The sequence below is a fragment of the Antedon bifida genome, chromosome 6, assembly GCF_963402885.1.
Source record: "Antedon bifida chromosome 6, ecAntBifi1.1, whole genome shotgun sequence".
Lineage (NCBI taxonomy): Eukaryota > Metazoa > Echinodermata > Crinoidea > Comatulida > Antedonidae > Antedon > Antedon bifida.
This window is the reverse complement of record NC_136231.1, coordinates 4,963,755-4,989,160: the sequence shown is the minus strand read 5'-3', so window position 1 is coordinate 4,989,160 and position 25,406 is coordinate 4,963,755. Positions and strand designations below refer to the sequence as shown.

General features: G+C 31.8%; 1 protein-coding gene across 1 annotated transcript; it reads right to left on the bottom strand.

Annotated features, from left to right (window-relative positions):
• Window positions 1-682: 682 nt before the first annotated feature.
• LOC144844824 (protein NDNF-like) lies at window positions 683-11,689 on the bottom strand. The gene is made up of 4 exons (XM_078701912.1): window positions 11,005-11,689; window positions 4,046-4,255; window positions 3,776-3,894; window positions 683-3,468 (listed from the first exon to the last, which is right to left on the bottom strand). Exons 1-4 carry the CDS (start codon window positions 11,058-11,060, stop codon window positions 2,099-2,101), a joined length of 1,755 nt encoding a protein of 584 aa, XP_078558038.1. The 5' UTR covers window positions 11,061-11,689; the 3' UTR covers window positions 683-2,098.
• Window positions 11,690-25,406: the final 13,717 nt, after the last annotated feature.

Sequence of the window (25,406 nt, the reverse complement as noted above, 5' to 3'; positions counted from 1 at the left end):
CGGCCGAAATAATTAGATAGCCATATCTATAGATTTTACCCCAGTGTCGTAAACCCTGTCTGGTAGAACTATATACGAGATATGGTCAAAAGTTAAGATATTTAGTACTAATAATAATGATAATTATATTTGGGTGTTATATTTCCATTATATAGTAAATCCTGTGTTTATGTAGGTCTAATGTAAGTAATAATAATTGACTGTATTGACTGAAGAAGAGTTTTATCCCTTTACGACTAATGAAATCGAAGATGTGTGCACAATTGTCAGACGAAGAAGAAAGACACTATAAAATGAATTTGATATAAAAGGTGACTTTTAAATTTTGAATTTTAATTTCAAAGTATAGAACAATCAAAGTGTTTTTTAGTCTCTCTACAGCTCACTATGTCGGTCGGTCGGTCGATGGGTCGGTTGGTAAACACTAACTCAAATTTGAGCACGCGACTGCGCAGCCATCTATATGGCCTTGTTAACTTCTGTCCTGGCTATTGGATATTGTATTTTGCACATAGTCGCGAAAAATAGGTATCTATGTCAGACTACATGGAAACCATCGTTGGTTTGTGTATTTCAGTACACCAAACTATAAAAAAACATCGAAATAGTGTATGTTAGGATATTAACAAATTGACTGAAATAAAAAATACTTTGTTTGAGCTGTTAGTTTATGAACATTTATTGATATGTTGTTTGTTTAGAACGCCATCCTATTTTCACTATTATGTATTAGGCTTCACGACGAAAATATAATGGACCAGTAATATTTAATTTTGGAATGATCATTACAATATCAAACTGCTTTACACTTTACAATAATTAGAATATAATTACAGCAGTAACTACGTCATATTTACGCACTAATTAACATTGTATTATATTTAATATACGTGATTAAGCTTGGTTACAACTTGAACGCAACACAAGTAATCTGACCAATCACGACGCGATGGACGATCCTAACTGTCGCTTGTGATTGGTCAACTTGAATGCGATCACAGTACGTGGCACCAAAGTAAGATCAAAGTGAGGTACTAAATACCTTGTGATAAATTCCGTTATTACGACAAATCTAGTAACAGAATCTATTACGAATGTGTTCAAACATGCGCACAGTTTTTCCACTGATTGCTACCCCTTTGTACCCAATAGTATATCGAAAAGTCACTGTAATAATAATCCAAGTACACTAGTCTAATTGTTATAGAGGGGTACTTACATAATATATATAAAGCTTTTTTATCATCACTGTATTCAACATATTTCACTATTTGTTACCTCAATGAAGCTCTCTACATTTAATAACATTATTAATATATAACATCATTATGATATTTTAAGATATAACATATACAATAAATATAATTTAAGGCTGCCTTGCCACTGAAAACCGTTTTATTTCAGAGCAATTAAATATACTATTTTCGACGTGCCACAGATCAATCAACAACAGATTATTAATTGTCAGATAAATAGTTGTTTTATAATTTATACATTAATTATTACATACATTTTATATTACGGCTGGACTGGACAATAGCGGTTTTATGCAAATGTGTGTATGTAAATAAATAAATCACATTTTAGCACCTCCGACTTGACAATAATAATCTAACTAAGCCAGTATTCATGAATGTCCGTACCTCTTCTACACTTGAACGTATTTATTTATTTATTTATTTTAATTGGATATATCTTCTCATAAGATTATATATCTCTCTGATAAAGTATTGTTCATTGTGCTACTATACAGCCTTTCTTGATGTAACACCTTCACAATACGGGTTTTGAGACCCGATCGTCATCACCAAACAATATAACGTTCTTTCAAAACTAAAATATTTTTACAATATCTTTCGAGCGTACTAATAATCACTATACGTTATCAGTATAACATTAACAGCGCCATTATCAATCATAAGATTGTCCAGATTATTATCAGGAGCGTTCTTTTTTCATCATCCAAGTACATTGACATTCGTGGCACAGTGCGCGCGGAGATAACCATGTTACGATTCATCTGATAACATGGCGAAGATGTTATTTTGCTACTAATTTAATGACTGTAGCCAACACTAACAGTTCAGACAATTCGTCGTCAGCAGTATTTTTTCGTCTTAACTTTCACGCTTCTATAAGCTAATGACTGTTTTCCATCCCTACTGACGTACACATCAAATATGTAATTAGTACCTTTTTTAAGATTTTCCACTTTTTTAACCATAACCGTGTCCTGCTCTGATGGATCGTTAACTTTTGTGCAGAACACTTTTTCACTCCTCTTTCTCATTCCAGGTCCGTGACACGAGTTCATAAGACGTAAGTTTTTTCTACCACCACTGTCTGTTGACGTATCTTCACGTCTGTATAGACAATATTGAGCCGTTTCACTTGAGGTTAACCAACCAAGAGTAACTGAATTGCATTTGCGCAGATTTCTATACGGATTTATTCTGTTATCATCCGGCATTCTTGGATACGGATACTTCCTTGGTTTTGTTGTTGCAAATATTTTAAAGTGAATAGCCTCTTTCAATGAACCAACAACTCTGATATAATACGTTCCTTTTGCATTGTTAACAGTGAAACTTTGTAAATCTTCAACAACACCAGATTTCACAACACTTGTTTCTTGCCAGATTTCCACAATAACTGGATGTGTACATGGCTGTACAGTAACTAAAAGCTCTTTATCTTTGTTTCCAACGTCTATCTGGAATGTCTTTTTCGGTTTTGATTGCTGCACTGAAGAATCTAACATCTTTCCGTCCTTTAGTATCACCACCTTCTGGACTTCTTCACCAGCAGGTGTTGTGACTTGAATGTGTTGGTAAACTGTGCTACGGTTAGTTTTAGTGTCAACAGCAAAAACATCGAAGAAATATGTATGGTTAGCAATTAGATTTGTAAACGTGTGCATTTTCTTCGTTCCAATACACTCAAGTGTAAAACTGGAATTGGTTTTTATTTGAGTTTTAGTAAGCGATTCGAGTTTGTTTTTTCGTTTTCTCAATCCTTTAGAGTTCCTCCTACCCTTTTCATTACTGAATCCAAAGCCTACGTTAGGTACAATGGGTCGACGATCTCCGTACAGACGTGATTCAATGCCACATAATGTAGGGTAATTACGCTCAGTATTCATTGCCACGCAGTATTTTATTGGCTGAAGGTAAACGGTCTCCGATAGACTAGATTTCCACGCAAGAGAAACGCGATCTTTGCGCACCGCAGTAACATCGACTCTTGAGTCTGATGGTAAAACAGGATAAATGCGATCAGAGTTTGGTGTCGTGGTGGCGTAGATCTTAAAACTCGAATCATGGTCTACAGCCCGCACCTTTAACATGTAAATCCCTGCTGGTGAATTAGTTGATGAGTACGTACTAACATTAAAGCCTTTGTATGTTTTTAATATCGATCCTACTTTGCTTGACTGCGACCGCTGATGTTCTAGCTGATCGTTAATACCTGGAGATTAAACAAAACATCAGTGTTATAATTTGGGATTGGGAATTGGCACGTCCTCGTTTTTTGTTGCATGTAAAGGTGTGTGAAACGATGTATTTAATTTAATATTACATAATACATTGACAACGAATCCATGCCAATATGTTTGGCTCTTTAGGCGGTTACACAAATGGGTGGTTTACACAAAAATGTGGTTGTTTGTACATTTCACGGCTCAACACCCACTGTCTTAACTTCTTTTCTCATTTGACTCTTTAACTTACTTATTGCCACATATTACTAGTTATAAGGGTAATAAAACACCAACCTGAAGCGCTACCCTCTTCGGGTACTTCAGGTATAGATAGATTCCATTCTAATGTCGACGCACACGGTGTTATTGTAACTTCTAAAGGAGGACCGTCTTCTTCAACCAAGAAAAAATACCTGAAATGTTGAAGATTGGAATTGAATGAATCGATCGATCAATGAATCAATGGAAACCTCGTCAGATTTATTTACATGGTATTTCTGTAATTCTCATATTTCGTAATTCGATGTTCACTGAAATTAGTCTACAAAAAGGTGTTTCGCTTACCGTGTTATTTTTTCTGTGACGGCGTATGCATTTACTTCGGCCCCGTCCGGTATGAGACTAGAATCATGGAATGTTTCAGGATTTCGCATTTGGTGAATAAATAACTCTTCATCTCTGGTTGGCAAACTCTGGCATTGAGTTGCTGTAACCAGCCAGGCTAACATTAACGTCAAGATATCTTTACATGCAAGCATAGTTCGTGTTGCCCTTCTGAAATTAAAGATAAAATACATTTCAAATGAATATTAATGCCTTAATGTATGGATTTGGTTAAAATCAATAACTCAAATTTAATTGTTTGTTTACGTTTTCTAATTTTATTTATTCGAACTTCATGAGTTTTCCTTTCTTTTTCTTTCTGTTTTTTTTTCTTTTCATTTGTTATTGCTTTCTTCTTTTTCTCTTTTCTTTTTTTTAGGTGTTTTGCTTTTTTCTATTTTCCTTTTTTCTCCCTGTTTAGTTTTGTTTGATCGTTTGTGCATTGTATACTACTTGCTTTATTTAGGTATTGTGTTCCAAATTATTAGTGTGCATTAATGATAGTTTGTGTCAATCATGGTTGTTGCAAATGTCGGGTCTACCTTATACTTATTTAGGCCTATTTGTATAATTTGTTTATTGGAACATGTTGAGGACATGATACTTGTGCACCTTTTTTTAAGTAATAATTTGTATGAAATGTTTTGTTATTGTTATTCAATTCGCAAAACAAATTTTAAGGCGCTCGGACAAATCCATAAAGTCAAACAGCCCGCGTGTACAAGAACACTACCCTTATTGTAAAATTAATCTTTATAATAGGCTTCACTCAAGCAATTGTTAAACAGTTGTTCTTGCCTCCAGTGAGCTTAAGTATTTCAGCATGAACAAGCCTGCTTAGATTCATTAGTGATGTCCAGGAGGGTAAGATATACATGATGCATTATAGTAAAACAAACTAACGTTTTATAATCAAATAAATTGATCCGATTAGTGGTATAGGGGTTACATTTCTACTGAACACAATAGAGAATTGAGTATGGCACGCGCACTGCGTCTGCCAAATTAAAGACCGTTTTGTTTGGAATTAATCACCGCAAAGTTAATAGGTGTACTAAGACAGGTGTTGGACATTATACACAAGCGTATTAATGTGATGAAATACAAAACTAACTTGTTTAAATATAACATTATTGATTTTAGTTAAAGGTAACTTTTTTGGTAATGATGATCATTATTGATAGTAGAATAATACATTTTGTGTTGAGTTCTGTCAGTACATTCTCCTTGCAAAAATCCTAAAACCACTTCCGCAGCCCAAGATGTTTTTTGCCGGTTTCATCTGTAAGTAGGCTACTTATGATACAATTGAGACATTGTAATACACACATTCTCAACAAACTCTTTGCCTCAATAAACCTTTGTATAGAATGGCGTTAACAATTAACAGTACATCAGTACTATCTAACAATATACCCGTGTTACTTTATGCTTGTTCTTATCAATTATAAACATTTTATCTCATTTTTATTTTCCATTACAATGTTCTCTTTGTTAAATCTAGTTTCGTTGCACTTTCATTTGTCGAAGAGAGATGATTGGGAGACACATATTTGGTAGATATGTGCTTGCAGAATCAGATTTTCTCTCCAAAGATATACTGTATTTCTTCTCTAGTGAAAAGCTAGCACATATTATTTTGAATATTGCAAAACGGGGATATACCTCATTGCTTAAATACTTAAGTCAGACCCGAGCCCCATGGGACGGTCACTCAGAAAAAAAAAAAGGTTAGCGTTAAGGTCGAGGACGTATTATATAGTATGATTTCAAGTCAGCTATATTTCAAATCGGTCATATTAAAGTCAACGAATGATAATTTAAACGGAATCTTTAGAATAAAATTATTTTGTTGAAGAAAAAATTTAAAATTCATGTGTTGTTTTCAGTGAGACACATGTCGACCGAAAGATTGTTTTACGCGTATTAATCAGATTAGCCGAGAAAAGAAAACCAAGGTGTGTGTAACGACAGTTTAGTAACTAAATACGTAGGATAAAATTAACAAATTAACAATTGTAACATTTACTTAGTGGCAATGTCAATCTAATAAGGTATGGTATACATTTACCTATTTTGCTACCAGCAATACAACAATTTGAAATACGAATCAAGGACCGCTCCTGTGTATCAATATCTTTCTACGAAAATAAGTAAACCACTGCGAAATGTATACGTACCAATAAACAAATAAAAATCAACGCAGAGATGATATCAGTAAGTCTACGTTTTATAGTGTAACTCAAAGTGTAATTGATATAAGGCTTCTATTAATTAGACAATCTTTTTATTTCTAGCGTGAGGCTTCCAACTAAAACTACAGACCGACATTATTGAATGATTATTATTATTATTATAAAATAGACGTTTGAACATTTGTATATGGATATCATTTAGTAATCCATGATCTCTCGTCTATAGCAAATATGTTTCCAATGTTATTACTTTACAGTATATCACAAATATTAAAGGTCATTAGTTCACTAAACAAAATAATTATCCAAAAATAACTTGTCGAAGTCTCTGCATAGGCAACAATTCTTGTTTAGGCCTATAGAAATAATATGTAAACTATTTAAAGATGTTTTGTTCTCCTGAAAAAATAATTTGTAAAAATGTTTTTGTTGAATATTCCATTTTAATGTCACATTAATAGGTAATTACTTTGGCCAAAATTTGGATAAAAAGACAATTATTTACCTGAAAAAACTTTAAAAACAAAAAGTCATATTGCCTGGAAGTCAACAGGTTTTTGGTTGAATTTAACCGTTTATTTTGTCTCTCTTTTTTGTAGAAGTGATTTAACTTTATTAAAAATGCAAATTGGCCTATTCAGTCTTTTTTTTATATTAATCTTCACTTTCATGTTTGTTTTGGGTACAATACATCTTTAAAAATTAAACATATTATAGGTAATCATTAATCTATACTAATTTAATAGGATTGTTTTTCAAAGTTTCGCGACAATGATAAAAGCAAGAAAATCCACAAAGCAGAAGTCGGTCGGGTAGAGATTCCACATTGCTTGTAGGCCCAATGTGTGGCTTTTGTTGACAGAGATACGGAAGCATGATTAGAAATTTTGATACATTTTTATCTTAATGTAATTGATGAAACTTCTCCATTATATTAATCTGTTATAATAAACTCAGGTTCATAACTGTTGCGGCGATTGACACGAATATTTAGTTCACTTGGTCAGGTAGGATTGGACCACCACCGATTCGTCAAGCTGAAGTAGCAGAACACAGCCTAGGGGAGTGTTGAAAAGTTTGTATTGAGGTCAGGCTTTTATCAGATAAATTGTCTAAAAAAATAAACCTTGTCTCCATAAGCTATAATAGTGCCTCGGGGATGGTTGTTATTCGACCGTTTCTCTGGATATATTTATTATGTGAATATTTTACAACTATAATTATTATGTCTGCCGATAATATTATTGTTTTTTCCTCGTTATTTTTTGTCCCCCACCTCCACCATAACATTCAATATGGAGTATCAATTATAATTGAATTAAGTACACAGGAGCTTCATGAAGTCGAATAATAATGGAAGAGACTGCCTCTACTGTAAAAGATAGACTGCGTATATATCTGTGTTTTTACAGATTTTTACACAGATATAAATAATTATGATGATTTTGGTGATTATGATTGAGAAGTAGTACTATAAGTAGAGGCATTAAACGGTTTAGCAACATTATGATTGAGCTCAGATGAAATAGCTCCATGCTCTAATTATGAAGATTGTCATAATGACCAAATAAGTTCTTTGGTATTCGTATAACTAATTTACCAAAGTAACCAGATAGAACATAACATAGTGTTGAAAGAAATTACACACACAATATAGTGTTGAAAGTAACTAGTATATACTCAAAATATTTATGGTTGAAAGTAACTACTACAGAAAAGTAACTACACAAAAAAAGAAAAATAGTTGAAATAACTACACAAATTATGGGTTGAACTTAACTACACGAAAAATATGTTTCTATAAACTCACCAGCAGCAAGAGGGAATGAAAGACGGGTATGACCAGATAAAATACCTTTGCCAGAATGGAGACGGATGGGAACAACTCAGATATTAACGATAAAGATTATCGGGCGAAAAAACAACTGATAATACGAAGAAAGGGGCGTACATTAAACCTCCATGCTCTCAGATTAAGTAAATCTCCATATGAGCTTTTAAGAAACATGAGTAAAGGGTGATTTATTGAACGATCAAAAATTTGAACAGCGAAAAGAGTCCAGAGAGACGGACATAATGCTTCGTACTTCTTGCTGCATTTGTTGCTTCTGTAAAATGGGTCTATCATCATTAAAACTATTTAATCTATGAAATCATTGAAATAAGGATACGGAAATAATTTTATTGGAAACAAATATTGTAATAAAAATATTGATAAATAAAGAAATATGTACACGGTTTGTTCATTAATTTAACTTTTCCAAATGAACGCAACTTATCTTATTCCCATGAAATAAAAGCTTTTGTAAATAAATAGTGGTGTTGTTAGAACCAGATTGTGAAGATAATGTTTCTCAAATGAGTTGCCTTTAGGTAAATTAAGTAAATGTTTTTCACTATAGTTATTTCACAACCGAAAGGCTAATTTCGGGATTTTCTGATTCAAAGTTTGGTACTGAAACACGCACTCTATACTTTGAAGGAAGGCCTTAAGCTTTAGGTTTGGTGGAAGACGGATGTTTTCGTCCAAACCCATTCCAGTAGAGCAACATTAATTTATTTGAAAAAGTATAATTTACATAATTGTATATACAGTACTATACTACTATTTAACGAAAAAACGTTGAAGATTTTCCAACATCTGGTAGGCCCTATATTATGACAACCTTTATTTACGGGCGAACTTTGACATAATTCTATTGAAAAAACTTTACTATTAATTAGATCACTTAAGAATTTTGAGAAAAAACTAAAACCTCTCACGGAATTATTTTGCTTAATTCATAGTACTTTTCTATATTGGGACACTTGGTTTCCTTAAATCAGTATACATAAATGTACATAATGGCCATATAAATATAAAATATCTTAACCGCACAATATGTATTTTCTTTGTATGCCGTTTGTTGGTCGGCATGATCCTAAACACTACAACTGGTCCTAGCACCTTACACATATCCAGTTATGTTGAAGTGATTATTATGTTACAGATTACAGATTCAAAAGTAAATGTGAATTGGAATATAAAATGACAACGCCTATGCCACATAACGGTCAATTATTAACCGTTTACGTAGTTTTATTTTGACATCAATATTAAGGTATAACGGGTAGACACCCTGTAATCGAACGTCCATGAATCAGTTCCGTTCTAACTTCTTTTAAAGAGGTCAAATTCAACCAGAACATGAATTGTTCGCCATGCAAGTATACTATATTGTTTGCATGTTAAAGAAATATTATTCATAATAATATATCAAAATAGTAAGATTGCAAAAAAAATTGTAAAAAAAAATCACGCACGTTTTAACGACGAATTTAGGTCGTAGACACAGTTAATTAATGTGTTATTGGAACTTCCGATTGTAGTACTATGTGAGTTAGCATCCAGTCGAGTGTACTTACTCTTAGACAGTCCATGCTTAACCGCAGCAAAGAGACTACATCATTGATTAACAGACAATTTATAATGTTTTCTCGGTTATTGACCGTCAATAACGTTTATTTCTTATTCACGTTTAGTATAATAACAGTTTCAGTGTTATCAACATTTTGTTATCGAAAATCGATTTTACATTCATCTGTTGGTATGTTTCGGACATTTAGACAGTTTTCGCCATATATCAAAACATTAACTTGAAATAAACAAGAAGTTGGAGAAACGTCTGTATATAGGAAAATCTTTTATACCGATTGTGATTGATATGATTGTAGACTGTTCTGATATGAAAACGAGCGAGGGCGTTGTAATAGAGGTTCTTTTATAATGGTAGGCCTACTCTAGTTTTAAGTCACTACACAGTTCCGTTTTTTTTAAAATTGAAAATCACTATTGCACAAGTAGGCCTATTGACTTTTATTTCTGTTTAGTAAATTAAGCGCTGACATGCAGAATCGATAAACGTATCAATACATATAATCTTATACTCGTATTGTAAGTTTAAAATTAATTTCAAGTGGATTTGTCTACCTCTCCGTGAAAGTCTAAACCGGTTGGATGAATGCCACCCCGTAATTAGTAACGGCAGCTGTCAGAGTATACAACCGGTGCTGTAATCTTTACAAGAATATTTTTCTAATTAATTAATCAGATTAATTGATTGCTTGTTTATAAAGAAAGTTTAAGTCATTATGAAATACAAACTTTTTAAATTAAAATAATACAATACGTTAAACATAGATGTTAAATCTTTTTTAATATATAGGCTCTAGTAATAAATGATATACTGTGTTTTCTGTTCCAGGAATTTGTCTTTAGGAAGAATAGGCCTAAAACTTTTAGTTTTTTGGATATTTTATATGTCTTTTCTTCTGAAAATGCATTTCGATATAAATACATATTTGGCATGGTAAATAACACCTATAACACTCAGTAATTCAAACTTATTTTTCTCAAACGGTTTCTACTCTAACTAAGTCTTGCCGAATTAATGTGATGTACAGTATGCTTGATGGCATACTGATAATACTAGTATTACTACAAATTTTACATTCTTAGAACTTTTTCTGATGTGTATATTTGTAGAATAATTGGCATTTTAATTTATTTTACACAATATTAATTAATTTCAACAAAACAGCAGTTTTGGTCTACCCAATTACAAGATAAAATATTGTTACTGAACCAGCCGTACTAATATTGGAAAACATGCACTAGTAACCTAATTATTGTAATGACATTATATATAATATCAATTTAAAAAGACCATGTTGAAGATGCATTACCTTCTATCGATACATTTCCGACTACGTAATCCAGCCCGGTAAATTCCAAGATTCATCTTGATATAAATAAATGTTTGTAATTTCGAAAAAATCAAGAAAAGTTAAGATCCACATTCATATTCAATGATTTTTACATTCCATACAAAATAATAGTTTAGTCATTTCAGCAACACACGATCCATGTAAACGGTTGTCTATTAAAATCCACGATTAAATTCACATGGCATGCAGTCTTATGGTCGTATCAGATTATACTCAATCAATACATTTCCTGACTCCGACAAACGGCAGAACATACAAAAAAGCCCTTATAGTTGGTTTGTTACTATTTTACAGTTGGTTGAACTAAAACGCAGGCGTTGGTAATGTGGTACTGCACACGCGTCCTATTCAGTTGAGGATTAAACTAGAAGTGAGCGCACCGGCTACATCAGGCAGTATTAAAGCATGGCAGCTCCTCCTTTTCTGCGTCTATATTCCCTCTCACTGAACTCTATGGAACGTGAACCGTTTCTGACAGACTAATACCAAAGGCGACTGGTGTATATGTGTGCCTGACGAGTTGTGAGTAGCACAGTATTAGTAATCGGAGTCGGTTTAAATAACCCAATAAATTCGATGTATATTTAGAATTAAGGTGAAGGTTCCTTCGAGAAAACCCGATACATGTAAAATATATTATGCTGCGTAAAAGGCTTCGTTCGAGGCACGTGTGCTTTGGGCCTTGTAAATAATACATTATTAATGTTATTGAAGAACTCTTCATAATGAGCCAATGGAATTTTACCTTGGTGTCATTGATTTCTTATTTCAGAATAAATAACGCATTTTATAGGGTTGCAAGATTTCAAATCAAATGACAGCAAAAGAATGACACAAAAACAGGCTAATTAAAGGGTCATGGTGAATCAGCTACGTGCTATTAATGGAGCAAAATGTATAATTGAAGATTTAATGTTTAAAATGTACTAATAACATTATCCAAAAACTGCTGTGTAGTCATAATTAATTCAATACAATAAAATCGTCGATTTTATTATAATAATGTAATGTTAATAAGTATTAATATTTACAGTTTTCTTTAATTTATTTGTCTATATTGATATTGGCCTAATTTGCCAGTTCAATCTGTCCCTATAATATCATACGGTACCCGATACGGTACGATAAAAAAACCACACACATTCCCAATTTTTTTTTTTACGCGCTCTTCGTAACGACGGAGGCGAAACGCTTGTTCGTTTACACACATACAGTATTATATGAAATCCTCAGTAGCACGAGTCATGGCGCATTAGTCTGCTTAGATATGACAAATCACATATAATTTACTGCTTTTGGCCATCCTATAATGTTACAAGTCACCACCAATCAAATACAATATATTATTACTGTTGGAATAGATTATTGGTTTGTCAGTTCGGAAACCACAAACCTTACCGGGATACGTTTCTAAAACAAGTAAACCTGGTAATTATTTTGAGAGGCCGTTGCACTATCAGTCAAGTACACTAATACAAAAGGTGGCGCTATATAGATATTTCTGTTTAATTTAGAACAAAAAACAAAATTGAAGAATGCATGTATTTTACAAGCAGAATAAAAATAATGAAAATAATGCGGATTGATTGTTATGCAGTATATGGACCTAGCAGGTTCAGTACAGAGTGTAGAGCATGACGCATACGTCCTGTACAAATTGTACCATTTTCATCGGCGTTAACGTAGGCCTACTTGTGTATCATATACCGTACCCGACGAATTAATCATCAGTACCGGTTAGTTTAGACCTATTCATGAATGATTATTGCTTATTTCACATTATTTAAAAAGTGTTTTCATCCGGGTGTAAGTGCATAACGACATACTCCATATTACTTAAGTAAGCACAATTAAGTTCAAGTTGTAAATCTCTTCTTTGTTATTTATGTATACACGTTGTAATAACAATATCATTTAATCAATGATCTCATGAGAGAGAAACAATACAAATATATTAATTTTCTAAAGGAAATTTGTCTTCAATGAACGTGCATAAGACTCTTAAAAATATTGATTACTAAGAATAAATTCTACCTAAGATGATCAAATCCGTCTTTCAAATATATACACAAACATTTACTTTCAACGTTCAGTAGAGAAAGTTAATTGCTTATTTCACGAACATTTTTACACAATCTATATACTCAGTTATAAGAACAAAATGAATTTGGAAACATGAAGATTGTTTACATGAAAAGGTAAAAACAACCAACAACTATTACAAAACGGTTGATAAAAATAGTTATTTTATAAAAAAAGCGTAGGCCAACATTGGAACATTTTGATGCTAAAACGCGGAAAGTTTTAACACAATTGACTGATACTTGATTTGTATGAAGTGTATAAAGGTACTGGATTATAGAAATGATTTTGGCCTATAACTACAGTTTGTAACCATAATTTTGTGGTTTATTTTTTTTGTTTAATAAAAAAAAGATTATTTTTTGAGCGTTTTAATTCTTCCTGAAATCCATTGAAATGGAGTTTCTTGAAACCTATTTAGAATGATGTAGCATTATTCAAAGTTTATAGGTTCAAGTTAAAGAGTGTTTAAATGGTGTGAGTAAGTCGAGCGCCGAAAGTACTTGCAGACGATCTATCGACAGGGATTGTGTGACGCGTTACACTAAAAATTATGCGTCTGTTAACAGCTAATTGTAGCAAATAGTTCACTGACATGAGACGTTTTTAGAGTCAATCGGTCAGAATTGTCCTTCCGGTCAGCGCTCTATGCTGCCTGACTCATCTTGTACAATTAAGTGCCTGGGAATCCCTGATGATAATTAATATAGTGGCTTTTAAATTATCGATTTCAATATTATAGCTATCGTATACACACTATACCTTAAAAGCGCGTGTTACAGTTTTTAGTCAATGGATTTCTCGAATATGTGCTAAGATTCAATCCATACGTACCAGATTTTCGACGACTATTAATAAAATACTCATATTCTCATACAGGTGTCGTCTTTCTTATTTCGGATTCCATCAACATGTCCCCATTAGCCACGAATTCATCGTGTTAAATCGATAGAATAGAACGAGGATATTCGGTGCGTTTAAAATATTTATATAGTATAAATGAACACCCGTTTTATGGAACAAGGGGTTGTACTTGGTTTGAGCTGCTTGTTGAAATCAAATTGTTCTCACGCCCACCTGGTCTCGAGATACCGTTCAACACGTTCACTCCTATGCTCTACCTTCTCTCACAGGTTTAAGGTCAGACAGTTTGCGAGTGCCAAAAATGACACAGGAAAAATTTACTAACGACCCTTTGGCCTGTCAGGTGCAATTTGAATGACTATCAAATGGGCTACCCCAAACAAGGCATCACGAAAGGGGATCTCATCAAATATCTGCCCTAGGCCCATAGCTCTTCAACTAACTACTTCGCAACGGGCAGTATTTGTTTTTGTCTGCGTGTGCGAGTTCAAATGGGGACACCCAAGGACAGACCTGTGCAAAATACGCTCCACCAGTAAATAAATGGTGGCACAGAACAATAGAGATCTCAAATGTGATAACACGTGACAAAGAACTAAGTGTATGTCCAGTACGAAAAAAAATGTCATCAATTGCTAAATAAATGTGTAGGCCTCCTACGTGTAACGCGAATGTATTTATGTATCGTGGACGACTTGGATATCTGTGTATAACGCATTGCATCATTCATAGATGTTCACATCCAAGTTCATAGTAAGACACCTTTTAAAAGGCTGAATAAAGTACGGTTGCTAAAAACTAAACCTTTCAATTTTTATCCACAATTACCATAAATGAATTACTATTAGGCCTACTATATATTACATTGTCACCCAGAGTCCACTAATGCCACATCCATTATTTAAAATAATAAGCTAATTTAATGCACTTATTTGTGAATGTGATTTTTAAAAAACACTTCATAATCTTCATAGGGCCTAAATTAATAATAATAGATCGTGTGTGGTTTTTTCCTGAAAAAATATTTTTTGGCAAGTTTGCCTTTAGATTAAAAATAATAGAGTCTTAATTTAAATGACATAGCCAACTAAAGAGACGTGACATTTTAAATAGTTCCTTGCCGGGAATACGTAATCGGAATACGAACGTATCAAGGTGTAGACAATTCCAAAAGTTACAACAAGGAAAATGATCTTGAACTCATTTTTAACTTTTCTACTATGGTGGATAATTGTAAATTATTTAAACGCAGCGAAATAAAATAATAAAAACAATATTCTTACAGATAAATGTATACAATTTATAACTATTTTTTTTTTTATCTTTTATGGGTCTCTCCCATTTATATTCATTCGTTAATGTATGCATATAATTATTTTGATTTACAATACTGTAATTCATTATTATATAATACAATAAAATAATATTATAGATCAAGTTATCAATTTAAGGCAGCACACAAACAATGCTTTTTTCATAGTACTGTATACAAATATTGCACATACATTAAAATGATATTTATTAGTTTACATTTTTATTTATACAGTTGTTTAGGTAACTAATAAGTTTCGTTTTTTTGTTGTTTTGTTTTTTTACAAGCAATTTTCATGAATATACATAGTTATTATTTATAACATAGATGCTATGTCTTTTCTCATATTTTTTTCAGTTATAAAGAAATGATGAAGTGAGGCATACTTCCATTTATTTAGTTGTTTTAATACTACTTTGTATATACATAGCAAACTAATAGAAAACACGTGATCATACATATGTATTTCCAGTTCCAAGTACTATGTTTTTGAAATTTTCCTCATATTAAATCTATTTAGTGTATTTATAACTAGTTACTGAAAGAAATAAGGAAGAGAGAAGCAACATTAAGATGAAAGCAATCTGAAAAAGGAGGAGAGGAGCAATTAAGATGAAAGCAATCTAACAAAGGAAGAGAGAAGCAACATTAAGATGAAAGCAATCTAAAAATGGAAGAAAGAAGCAACATTAAGATGAAGGAAATATAAAATAGGAAGAGAGAAGCAACATTAAGATGAAAGCAATCTAAAAAAGGAAGAGAGAAGCAACATTAAGATGTAAGCAATCTAAAAAAGGAAAAGAGAAGCAACATTAAGATGAAAGCAATCTAAAAAAGGAAGAAAGAAGCAAAATTAAGATGAAAGAAATATAAAAAAGGAAGAGAGAAGCAACATTAAGATGAAAGCAATCTAAAAAAGGAAGAGAGAAGCAACATTTAGATGTAAGCAATCTAAAAAAGGAAGAGAGAAGCAACATTAAGATGAAAGCAATCTAAAAAAGGTAAAGAGAAGCAACATTAGGATGTAAGCAATCTAAAAAAGAAAGAGAGGAGCAACATTAAGATGAGAGCAATCTAAAAAAGGAAGAGAGAAGCAACATTAAGATGTAAGCAATCTAAAAAAGGAAAAAAGAAGCAACATTAAGATGAAAGCAATCTAAAAAAGGAAGAAAGAAGCAACATTAAGATGAAAGAAATGTAAAAAAGGAAGAGAGAAGCAACATTAAGATGAAAGCAATCTAAAAAAGGAAGAGAGAAGCAACATTAAGATGTAAGCAATCTAAAAAAGGAAGAGAGTAGCAACATTAAGATGAAAGCAATCTAAAAAAGGAAGAAAGAAGCAACATTAAGATGAAAGAAATATAAAATAGGAAGAGAGAAGCAACATTAAGATGAAAGCAATCTAAAAAAGGAAGAGAGAAGCAACATTAAGATGAAAGCAATCTAAAAAAGGAAGAGAGAAGCAACATTAAGATGAAAGAAATATAAAATAGAAAGAGAGAAGCAACATTAAGATGTAAGCAATCTAAAAAAGGAAGAGAGAAGCAACATTAAAATGAAAGAAATCTATAAAAGGAAGAAAGAAGCAACATTAAGATGAAAGAAATCTAAAAAAGGAAGAGTGAAGCAACATTAAGATGAAAGAAATTTAAAGAGTCAAGCAACATTAAGATGAAAGCAATCTGAAAAAGGAGGAGAGAAGCAACATTAAGATAAAGCAATCTAAAAAAAGAAGAGAGGAGCAACATTAAGATGAAAGCAATCTAAAAAAGGAAGAGAGAAGCAACATTAAGATGAAATCAATCTAAAAAAGGAGGAGAGGAGCAACATTAAGATGAAAGCAATCTAAAAAAGGAAGAGAGAAGCAACATTAAGATGAAAACAATCTAAAAAAGGAAGAGAGGAGCAACATTAAGATGAAAGCAATATAAAAAAGGAAGAGAGGAGCAACATTAAGATGAAAGCAATCTAAAAAAGGAAGAGAAGAGCAACATTAAGATGAAAGCAATATAAAAAAGAAAGAGAGGAGCAACATTAAGATGAAAGCAATCTAAAAAGGGAAGAGAGGAGCAACATTAAGATGAAAGCAATCTAAAAAAGGAAGAGAGAAGCAACATTAAGATGAAAGCAATCTAAAAAAGGAAGAGAGGAGCAACATTAAGATGAAAGCAATCTAAAAAAGGAAGAGAGAAGCAACATTAAGATGAAAGCAATAAAAAAAAGGAAGAGAGAAGCAACATTAAGATGAAAGCAATCTAAAAAAGGAAGAGAGAAGCAACATTAAGATAAAAGCAATCTAAAAAAGGAAGAGAGGAGCAACATTAAAATGAAAGCAATATAAAAAAAGAAAGAGAGAAACAACATTATAAGATTAAAGCAATCTAAAAACGAAGAAGAGAAGCAACATTAAGATGAAAGCAATCTAAAAAAGGAAGAGAGAAGCAACATTAAGATGAAAGCAATAAAAAAAAAAAAGGAGCAGAGAAGCAACATTAAGATGAAAGCAATCTAAAAAAGGAGAAGGGAAGCAACATTAAGATGAAAGCAATCTGAAAAAAACTTTCTATAATCAATCAAGGCAATCTTACAATCCTGTAAGTCAACGATGAGTTGATGAGATAAAATTCTTCTTGAAATCAAATAGATTAGAGCCTAGATCGTGTTATAACTTATAATAAGATTCGGATAGTTTTAAACCATTATCCCAGCTTCTAGTTAAGAACAAGTTAAGCATCAATGTTTATTGGCCCGTTCATATCATATAAGCTGCGATTTCTATTCGATAGGTCCTGATCAAATTAAAACAATGGAAATGTGTTTAGCCTGGCTCTTCTCAAAATTTATAAAAACCTAGTAGGAGTCGTGGAACCTTCTCTGAAACAACAACGTATTTAATATGTTCGTAGAGGTTCTCGGCATGGGCCATCCCGCTGATTACGTTTTAACACAAGAATTTTCTAATTATAGCTAGAATCTTTTGTAGGGTAGCCTTATTACTGCATAAACAAGACGTTTTTATACCGTTTACATTGTTTTTGCGTAAATTTGATTATAACAACTATAATAACACGATGGTAATTGGAAAGATTAGAAAAACTACCGCTTAGAAAACAACATTCCAAAGAGTTAACAATGCAATGTATTTAATTCTAGTTTTAAAACAACGCCATTTTCTAATCAAGTTAATTCAAATTTATTTTAAACATTTATTGGTAATAATAAACAATAATATTAAATCACTGAGCAAATAACGATTTCATAAATATTGAATCTAAAAGTTTTATTGAAATCAATAACATTTCATTTTTTAAATTAAGTATGTTATGGATTTTATTTCGATTTTGCTTATTAGTTTGTTCTTTCAAAAATATATAATTATTATATAAATATACTAGGGCCTATTATTATTTAAAGTTCAAAATCTATCTATTAGGTAGGAGTATACGATAGTTAATTTAACTTTTGTAAAATTGAAACAGGAAATATTTAAAGAAAACACTTTCAAGTAACCAGTTTTTTTTATAACATTTAGATTCGGGTGGGTCTATAAATTTATGTTAATTAAGAGTTGAGAGTTATTGTGCCCACACGCACACGCAACTAATTTGCACGTAGACACTTTAATTCAAAGTAATCATATTTTTGGTTAAATTTACATTATTTCACAAGGTCATAGAACGCCTATCTATTGATGTTAAATTACTAGAAAATACAAGAAGTTTACCGACATCACGCTAGTTGCTTTAAAAAACATATTTCTCGCGACCTTCGTTAAGGAATAGGTCAGATGTTTAACTTCCCGTCTCCGACTCGGCGGAGGTCGTATTATCTAGCGTTATCGATACCATAGCCAAAGTAGGTGAGATCTAATTAGGCATCTGTGCATCCAGGTGGTTGACTTAAGTTTATCACCTGCAAAATCACCTGTATCGCGACTAAGTAGAATTAATATGAAACGCCAACATCGTCAAATATTAGTACGTACGTAAATCACTTATATTTATTTAATGATTCCATAATGTTAAATTCGTAACAAAGACGCTATCCTAAAAAACATTGGCTGTCCTGCTTGCCTCATCATCAATTCGCTGTTGCATTATACAATGAGATTGCGATAACAGTGAAATAAATTGCTTAAAGTGAATCGCTTGCTATACCAATTTTATTAGGCCTCTATTGCTGTGTACGTCCTTTCGTTGCGTCCTAGTCGGAACCATGATAACATAATAGGTCATATTTCTTTCTGTAGCTTACCATGCAAACAATTAAGCACCCTGATATGTCATAAATTAAGATAAAAATATTAACAATCTAAGCCTACTAAAGTATATAATAACTTTTCAAAATTAAAATTAAGATGGGGGAAATGTGATATATGAGTTTAGCCTACCTTGAATATTGTATTCCAATACTGTTGTCAAATACCGTAACTATTGTCAGAATTTAAACATACATGGTACCGGATACATTATTTACAAAAAATAAAATTTATCTTTCAGAAAGAACGAACATTGCAGGCTAATGTGGTATCATGCGTACAACGTCTTTTCAGGATCAGTTTATAAAACTATAAACGATTTTCATGAAATGTCTTGTCGCAGTTCAGTTTCAACTTTTCAGAGCAAATTCTGATCATCAATCGGTTTACAATACAACGATTTTCTCTGAAAGGAACCTTTTCATTTAACACATACAAGAGGCTTTCTTCTGGACCCGGTCATGTCATATAGTTAGTATTCCATGTGCTGATTACTAATCAATCGATTCGCTCTCATTAGTGTATCCGAAGCAAATTAATCTCGTATACAATGTTTCGAGGTGATGTACTCAATGTACAATGATGCACACTAATATTGTAAAAAAAAGTGATTGACATTAATTGAAGAAAATTCCTGAGTAGAGACGTATATCAGATTATGGTGAAGGTAAAAAGGTCACTATATTGCATTATGAAGACGTTTTATTTGTTTATACACTGTTTAGAACGTGTAATTTGTTTATGCTAACTTTACAAAAACATTGCAAAGTACTAAAATTTGTATATTATTTTTAAGATGTCAACAAAATATTATGTAATAAATATTATGTAATAAATATTATGTAATAAATATTATGTAATAAAAGTGACATCCTTTCTTTATTATGATTTTGGATTGAAATTTGCTAATTTTAGATTTTATCAGATCAGATTTGACTCATTATTCAAATTTAAAGCCGAACTTTTTAAAATTTAGATTTCTGATTGTTAAATCCCTGTTTTCAGTTAACAATGTGGTAAACATATTTTAAACAAGTTCGTATATAGGCCTACATAAAAATATTCTCTTCTACACAATAATTGGTATGAAAAACAATGGTATTAGAACACTGGGGAGTGTTTTACTACATGTATTTTAGTATGTAAAATAAAATCATCAACATGTATAGATTTAGTAAAATATGTGATCTAATCATATAGCAATGTCAATGAGGTATTTAAATTCCATCTTTACTATAAAATTCCGATGTTGGCACATCACCCTAAAAAGTGCTTCAGACATTGGGTGATGATGTGCAAGCTTGTAACTGGCAATACATATTCTCACGCATTAGAAAGAATTTATTATCCTTTATGACTTAGCAATTATTGACTGTATTATTTTGTATTTTTTATGAAGCAATTTTGTTTATCAACATCTGGTTGTGCTTCAGCGGCTGTTGATGTTAATTTGGACATCACCGCCTCAAGATAACACCCCATGTTCTCACTGTCCGTCAGCACGGAGCACAAACAACCTGCTACAACAGCGTACATAAGGTGATTACACAAAATGAAATACACGATAACAGCCATATATTGCGATCTTTATTGATTATCTTTTACTAAAAATAACCCCATGTTACAAAGCTGATCTCATTGATAACACTACCAACATTCAGTAGGCCAAACCGATCCAGCGAATAAACTTCTGACCCCTTGATGTAATTTTAAAGATCGAGAATGAAACGTTTCATTTCTGCAAACTACCAATCAAATGCATGAATATAATGTTATCTTAATATAAATCAAATATGTAGTTGATAAAAATGTCAAAATGTGCATCAATCGAGCACGTCTATGATCGCTAAAATTATAGTTTAATCACAAACAGACAAAACCCAATCATAACTAATCATAAGGTTAGTATTGACTTCAACCTTGTATTATCGAATCCCTTTAATATTTATCAATAACAATAACATATACCTTCGAAATCAATTTTAACGCACTGATTACCATCAAACGTATGTCAAGTTTCTGGTATTAATACATGAACATAATAATAACATATTGCCCTCCACTCTGGGAAAAATTGATATTTGAAATTGGAGGTACATATTTCTCGGCTTATTTCTTAAATACTTTCAATTGTACGATAATCGCGGTTCGCATTATACACCTGTTTTGTAAATGATTATTGAACGCTAACATCTGTGATAGAAAATGATTGTTAATGGACGTTCAACACAATATTGCAATAGTTTAACATTACTATTAAAATGATAGTTACATTGTCAATAGATATGTCAATCTGATCTATTAATTTGTCAATCAACTCCTTTACAATGACTGACTCATTTGGGAAATATGCAATCTGTGTTTCAATAATTTTCGATGATTATCATTTTGTTGGTATGTTGAAACACTACAGTATAACTGCCCATTAATTCACACTTGCTCCAATTATTAAGAATAAAAAATAGAGAGAAAAATTAAATTTTTAAAATCTGTGTTAATAATTGTTGATGATTATTTTTTTGTTGGTTACTGTGTACCCACTAAAACATTAAGCCATTGAGAATAAATAAGTTCAATGTGTTCCTATTATGATCTATCGGATGAGAATATAGAAATACGCGCATTTTAAAAGATTAGGAGCATTTTTGAAAAACATAAAACACAAAAAAAAATAAACAAGAATTGAAAAATAACAATTAAATAGATTGAGCGCTCAGAAACTGAGGAAGATACAAGGAGTGATCAACAATAGAAGGTGGCAGAGGGCGTGCTATTTAATGTTTCGACCCATATTGAAGATACAGATAACTCGAGATTTTAGTAAGCTTTTGCGACCAATATATCAATTTCCTAAAAATCAATAGGCAGGGTCTGTTGGTATATAGCTATTTGTAAAAAAAATTGATAAAAATAAAAACGTCAGGACCATAAGTTAGAGATTGTTATATAAAATATACAAATGAAGTTGGCAGTTTCAAACATTTTTGCTAAGTAGTCCAAGTAATGGTACATAAGCTACTATAGTTTGTATGGCCAGGTTAATGTTGAATGGATTATCATCATAGACCAATGATAGAATAGTAAGAATGTGTGTGTTTTGTTGATACACATAACGACCTCTTAATTATCATTGTATTCCAGAATATCGATTCTCAAAGAATGTGGAAAATACCCACATGTTAAATAATCAAGGTAAACTCAAATAGCCTACAAGCACAAAATTGTAAACTGTCCTTGTGTCCTTTCTGTCAAAACAAGCATAATATTATTTATAATTGGTATAATACAAAATAATGATATAAATAAATAAATGCTAGTAATTACAGTATGTTATAAACAACATTGTATTCACTTTCATGCAATACAATCGACTCAAATATAAACAATTAACAGTGTACTATTTAGTTTTGTTTATGCAAGTTCATTTTAAAGAATTATTTTATTCATTTAATTAATGAGGTTTACCATAACATGTTTAGTTGATCAGACAATAACGACCCTGGATTGCATGATGTACCATAAGCGCGGGAAATGTTTTGTTCCAAATAACACTTCCTTCCTTATAATACCAGAATATCTATCTGTCTTTTTCTATACTGTAAACCTGTTAGGCTTGACGAAAACAATGTTTCATGCCTTTTGAATACAACCGCAGCAATAAAGCGCTACTTTAGGAGTCGAGTCCCATTGGAAACTGATCGACAAGTACGTTCTTAATGTCAATTAGCCTGTAAGCGGATTACTAGTTGTTTTGCTAATTATGTTGTTGAAGTAAACAAGTTAGACCTAAATTGCCACAATGATCTTTATTCTAAAGATTAGGTTGTATGGTTGTTTCTCACAATAATTATACAGTGACCCAGCTTTTTGGCCCTCTAATTTAGTATAAGTATACGTGGTATCGAATTAAAAAAGTAGTCTTTGTGTCACGTTTTTGTATGCAAATAGATTACATTATTTTATTAGCTATTAAAACACAATACTATCTTCTGTGGCTACACGTTCATAATAGAAAAATATGCAAACCCCCCAGAAAGCATTCCATATCTTAAAAAAAAAAAAAAAATGTTTTATTCCTCCTCATTTATATGTCCTCATAAAAAGTTTAGTGTATAGTGTATTAATATTGGCATTGCTAATTAAGGTAGTGTTTTCATACCAACCGTTTCAGACCTAACATATTGCTTGCTTATAAATAAGGTGAACAAACAGACAGACAGACAGAATTGATAGTAAAGATACGAATGGGTGTTCAATTGAACAATAAACGCTTTTGCATCGCTTAGACGTCTATCTTTCATAACATGTTTATAACTCATATATAAAATCTATTTATGTATGTAGATCTTGGTTCATGCAAGTCATTGGTACTGAAAATAGGTCAGGTGAGGACCCATTCATTAGATCTAACAAATTTATAAAAATTAAAATGTTTAATGTGTGATGGCAACTGTTCTACTTTTGCCAACTTTGCCTATCAATTGCTCTCCTTAGGCCAGTCCATTGTTTTTAACAAGTAATTTTTAACATATTTATTTACATTATACAAAGAGGCTTGGTGTTTAAAGTAGTTATTTTTTTTTTAATGTTTTTTATCCGTGTCTTTTTTTAATTGTTATTTTATATATTCACTCATAAGCCAGAATTGGCTGGTCTTGTATTACACAAGAGTGCGATTAATAATATAAAAATTCTTTTTATGCATTAGCTTGATATACAGCAACAATTACGAAATAACGAATCATTGTATCAGAATATATTTTTGAAAAAGTGATATACAATGCATAGTAAGCACTGTCTTGGTATTAACAATATGTAAACTAAAATATAAGGTTTGAAAACTTACCAATTGGGATCTTCTTGATCTGAAAGTAGTTATTTGTTGGTATTCTTGAACTCTTCTTTTCTACAAACAACTTTTTATGATTTTTTTGTGATTCAATTCCTTACATCCAAGAGTTGGAATGTCGCTGGAGAACTCAAAGTTGAAATACACATGTTGCAACTGTTACAGTACAAGACAATTTCCAATAACCCTTTCGGATAACTACTAAATAAATATTAATAAAAGTGTCTATAATAAAGGTTGCCGAAAATTGATGAAACTCACAGGACTAAGTCATCAACAATAAGGACGTCTACGGAATAAGCAGGTTAGGTAATGGACGGGAGGAAAGAAGGGATTTTATTTACAAGGAATTCAGTTTCTTATTGGGGGTCTTTGTAAAATCAAACAATGGCCTTCATTTATAGTGTTCGGCTTGAGATAAGCGTTCAATATTTATCGATTTTACCAACATCAATAATCGCGGTGTTGCGACGTTTGCGTGCGGGTATTTTGTTTTGGATTCCATGGATGTCTAACACGTTGTTTTCTAAGTAATTACAAAATGGAACAACTAAACATGACAGAACTATTGCCGTTCTTATAAATGTTATAATTTTGCAGCTATTTTGCCATTCTCTATTAAACAAAATTGGTGTTTGATTTGATAAAAACGAATCTCAACGCCCTAAGCTCTGTCTACACAATCAAACTTTATGTGACAAAAAATGTGATGATGATGATGATGTCATATCACTACCATATTTGAACCAATCATTTTTTTGTCAAACTAGTTTGATATTGTTATCCATTCCAAACAATAAATTAAAGAATAATATATTTAACTCGAACAATATTTACTAATATCTTCATATAAATAAAAAGAAGTCTTCGCTTTCTGTCAACCGGTTTTTTGATTTTAAATGTTTAGACTTGCATGCCATCATTGTTATTAATTATATATATATTTGGATAACGTCATATATATATATATATATATATATATATTATATACATAT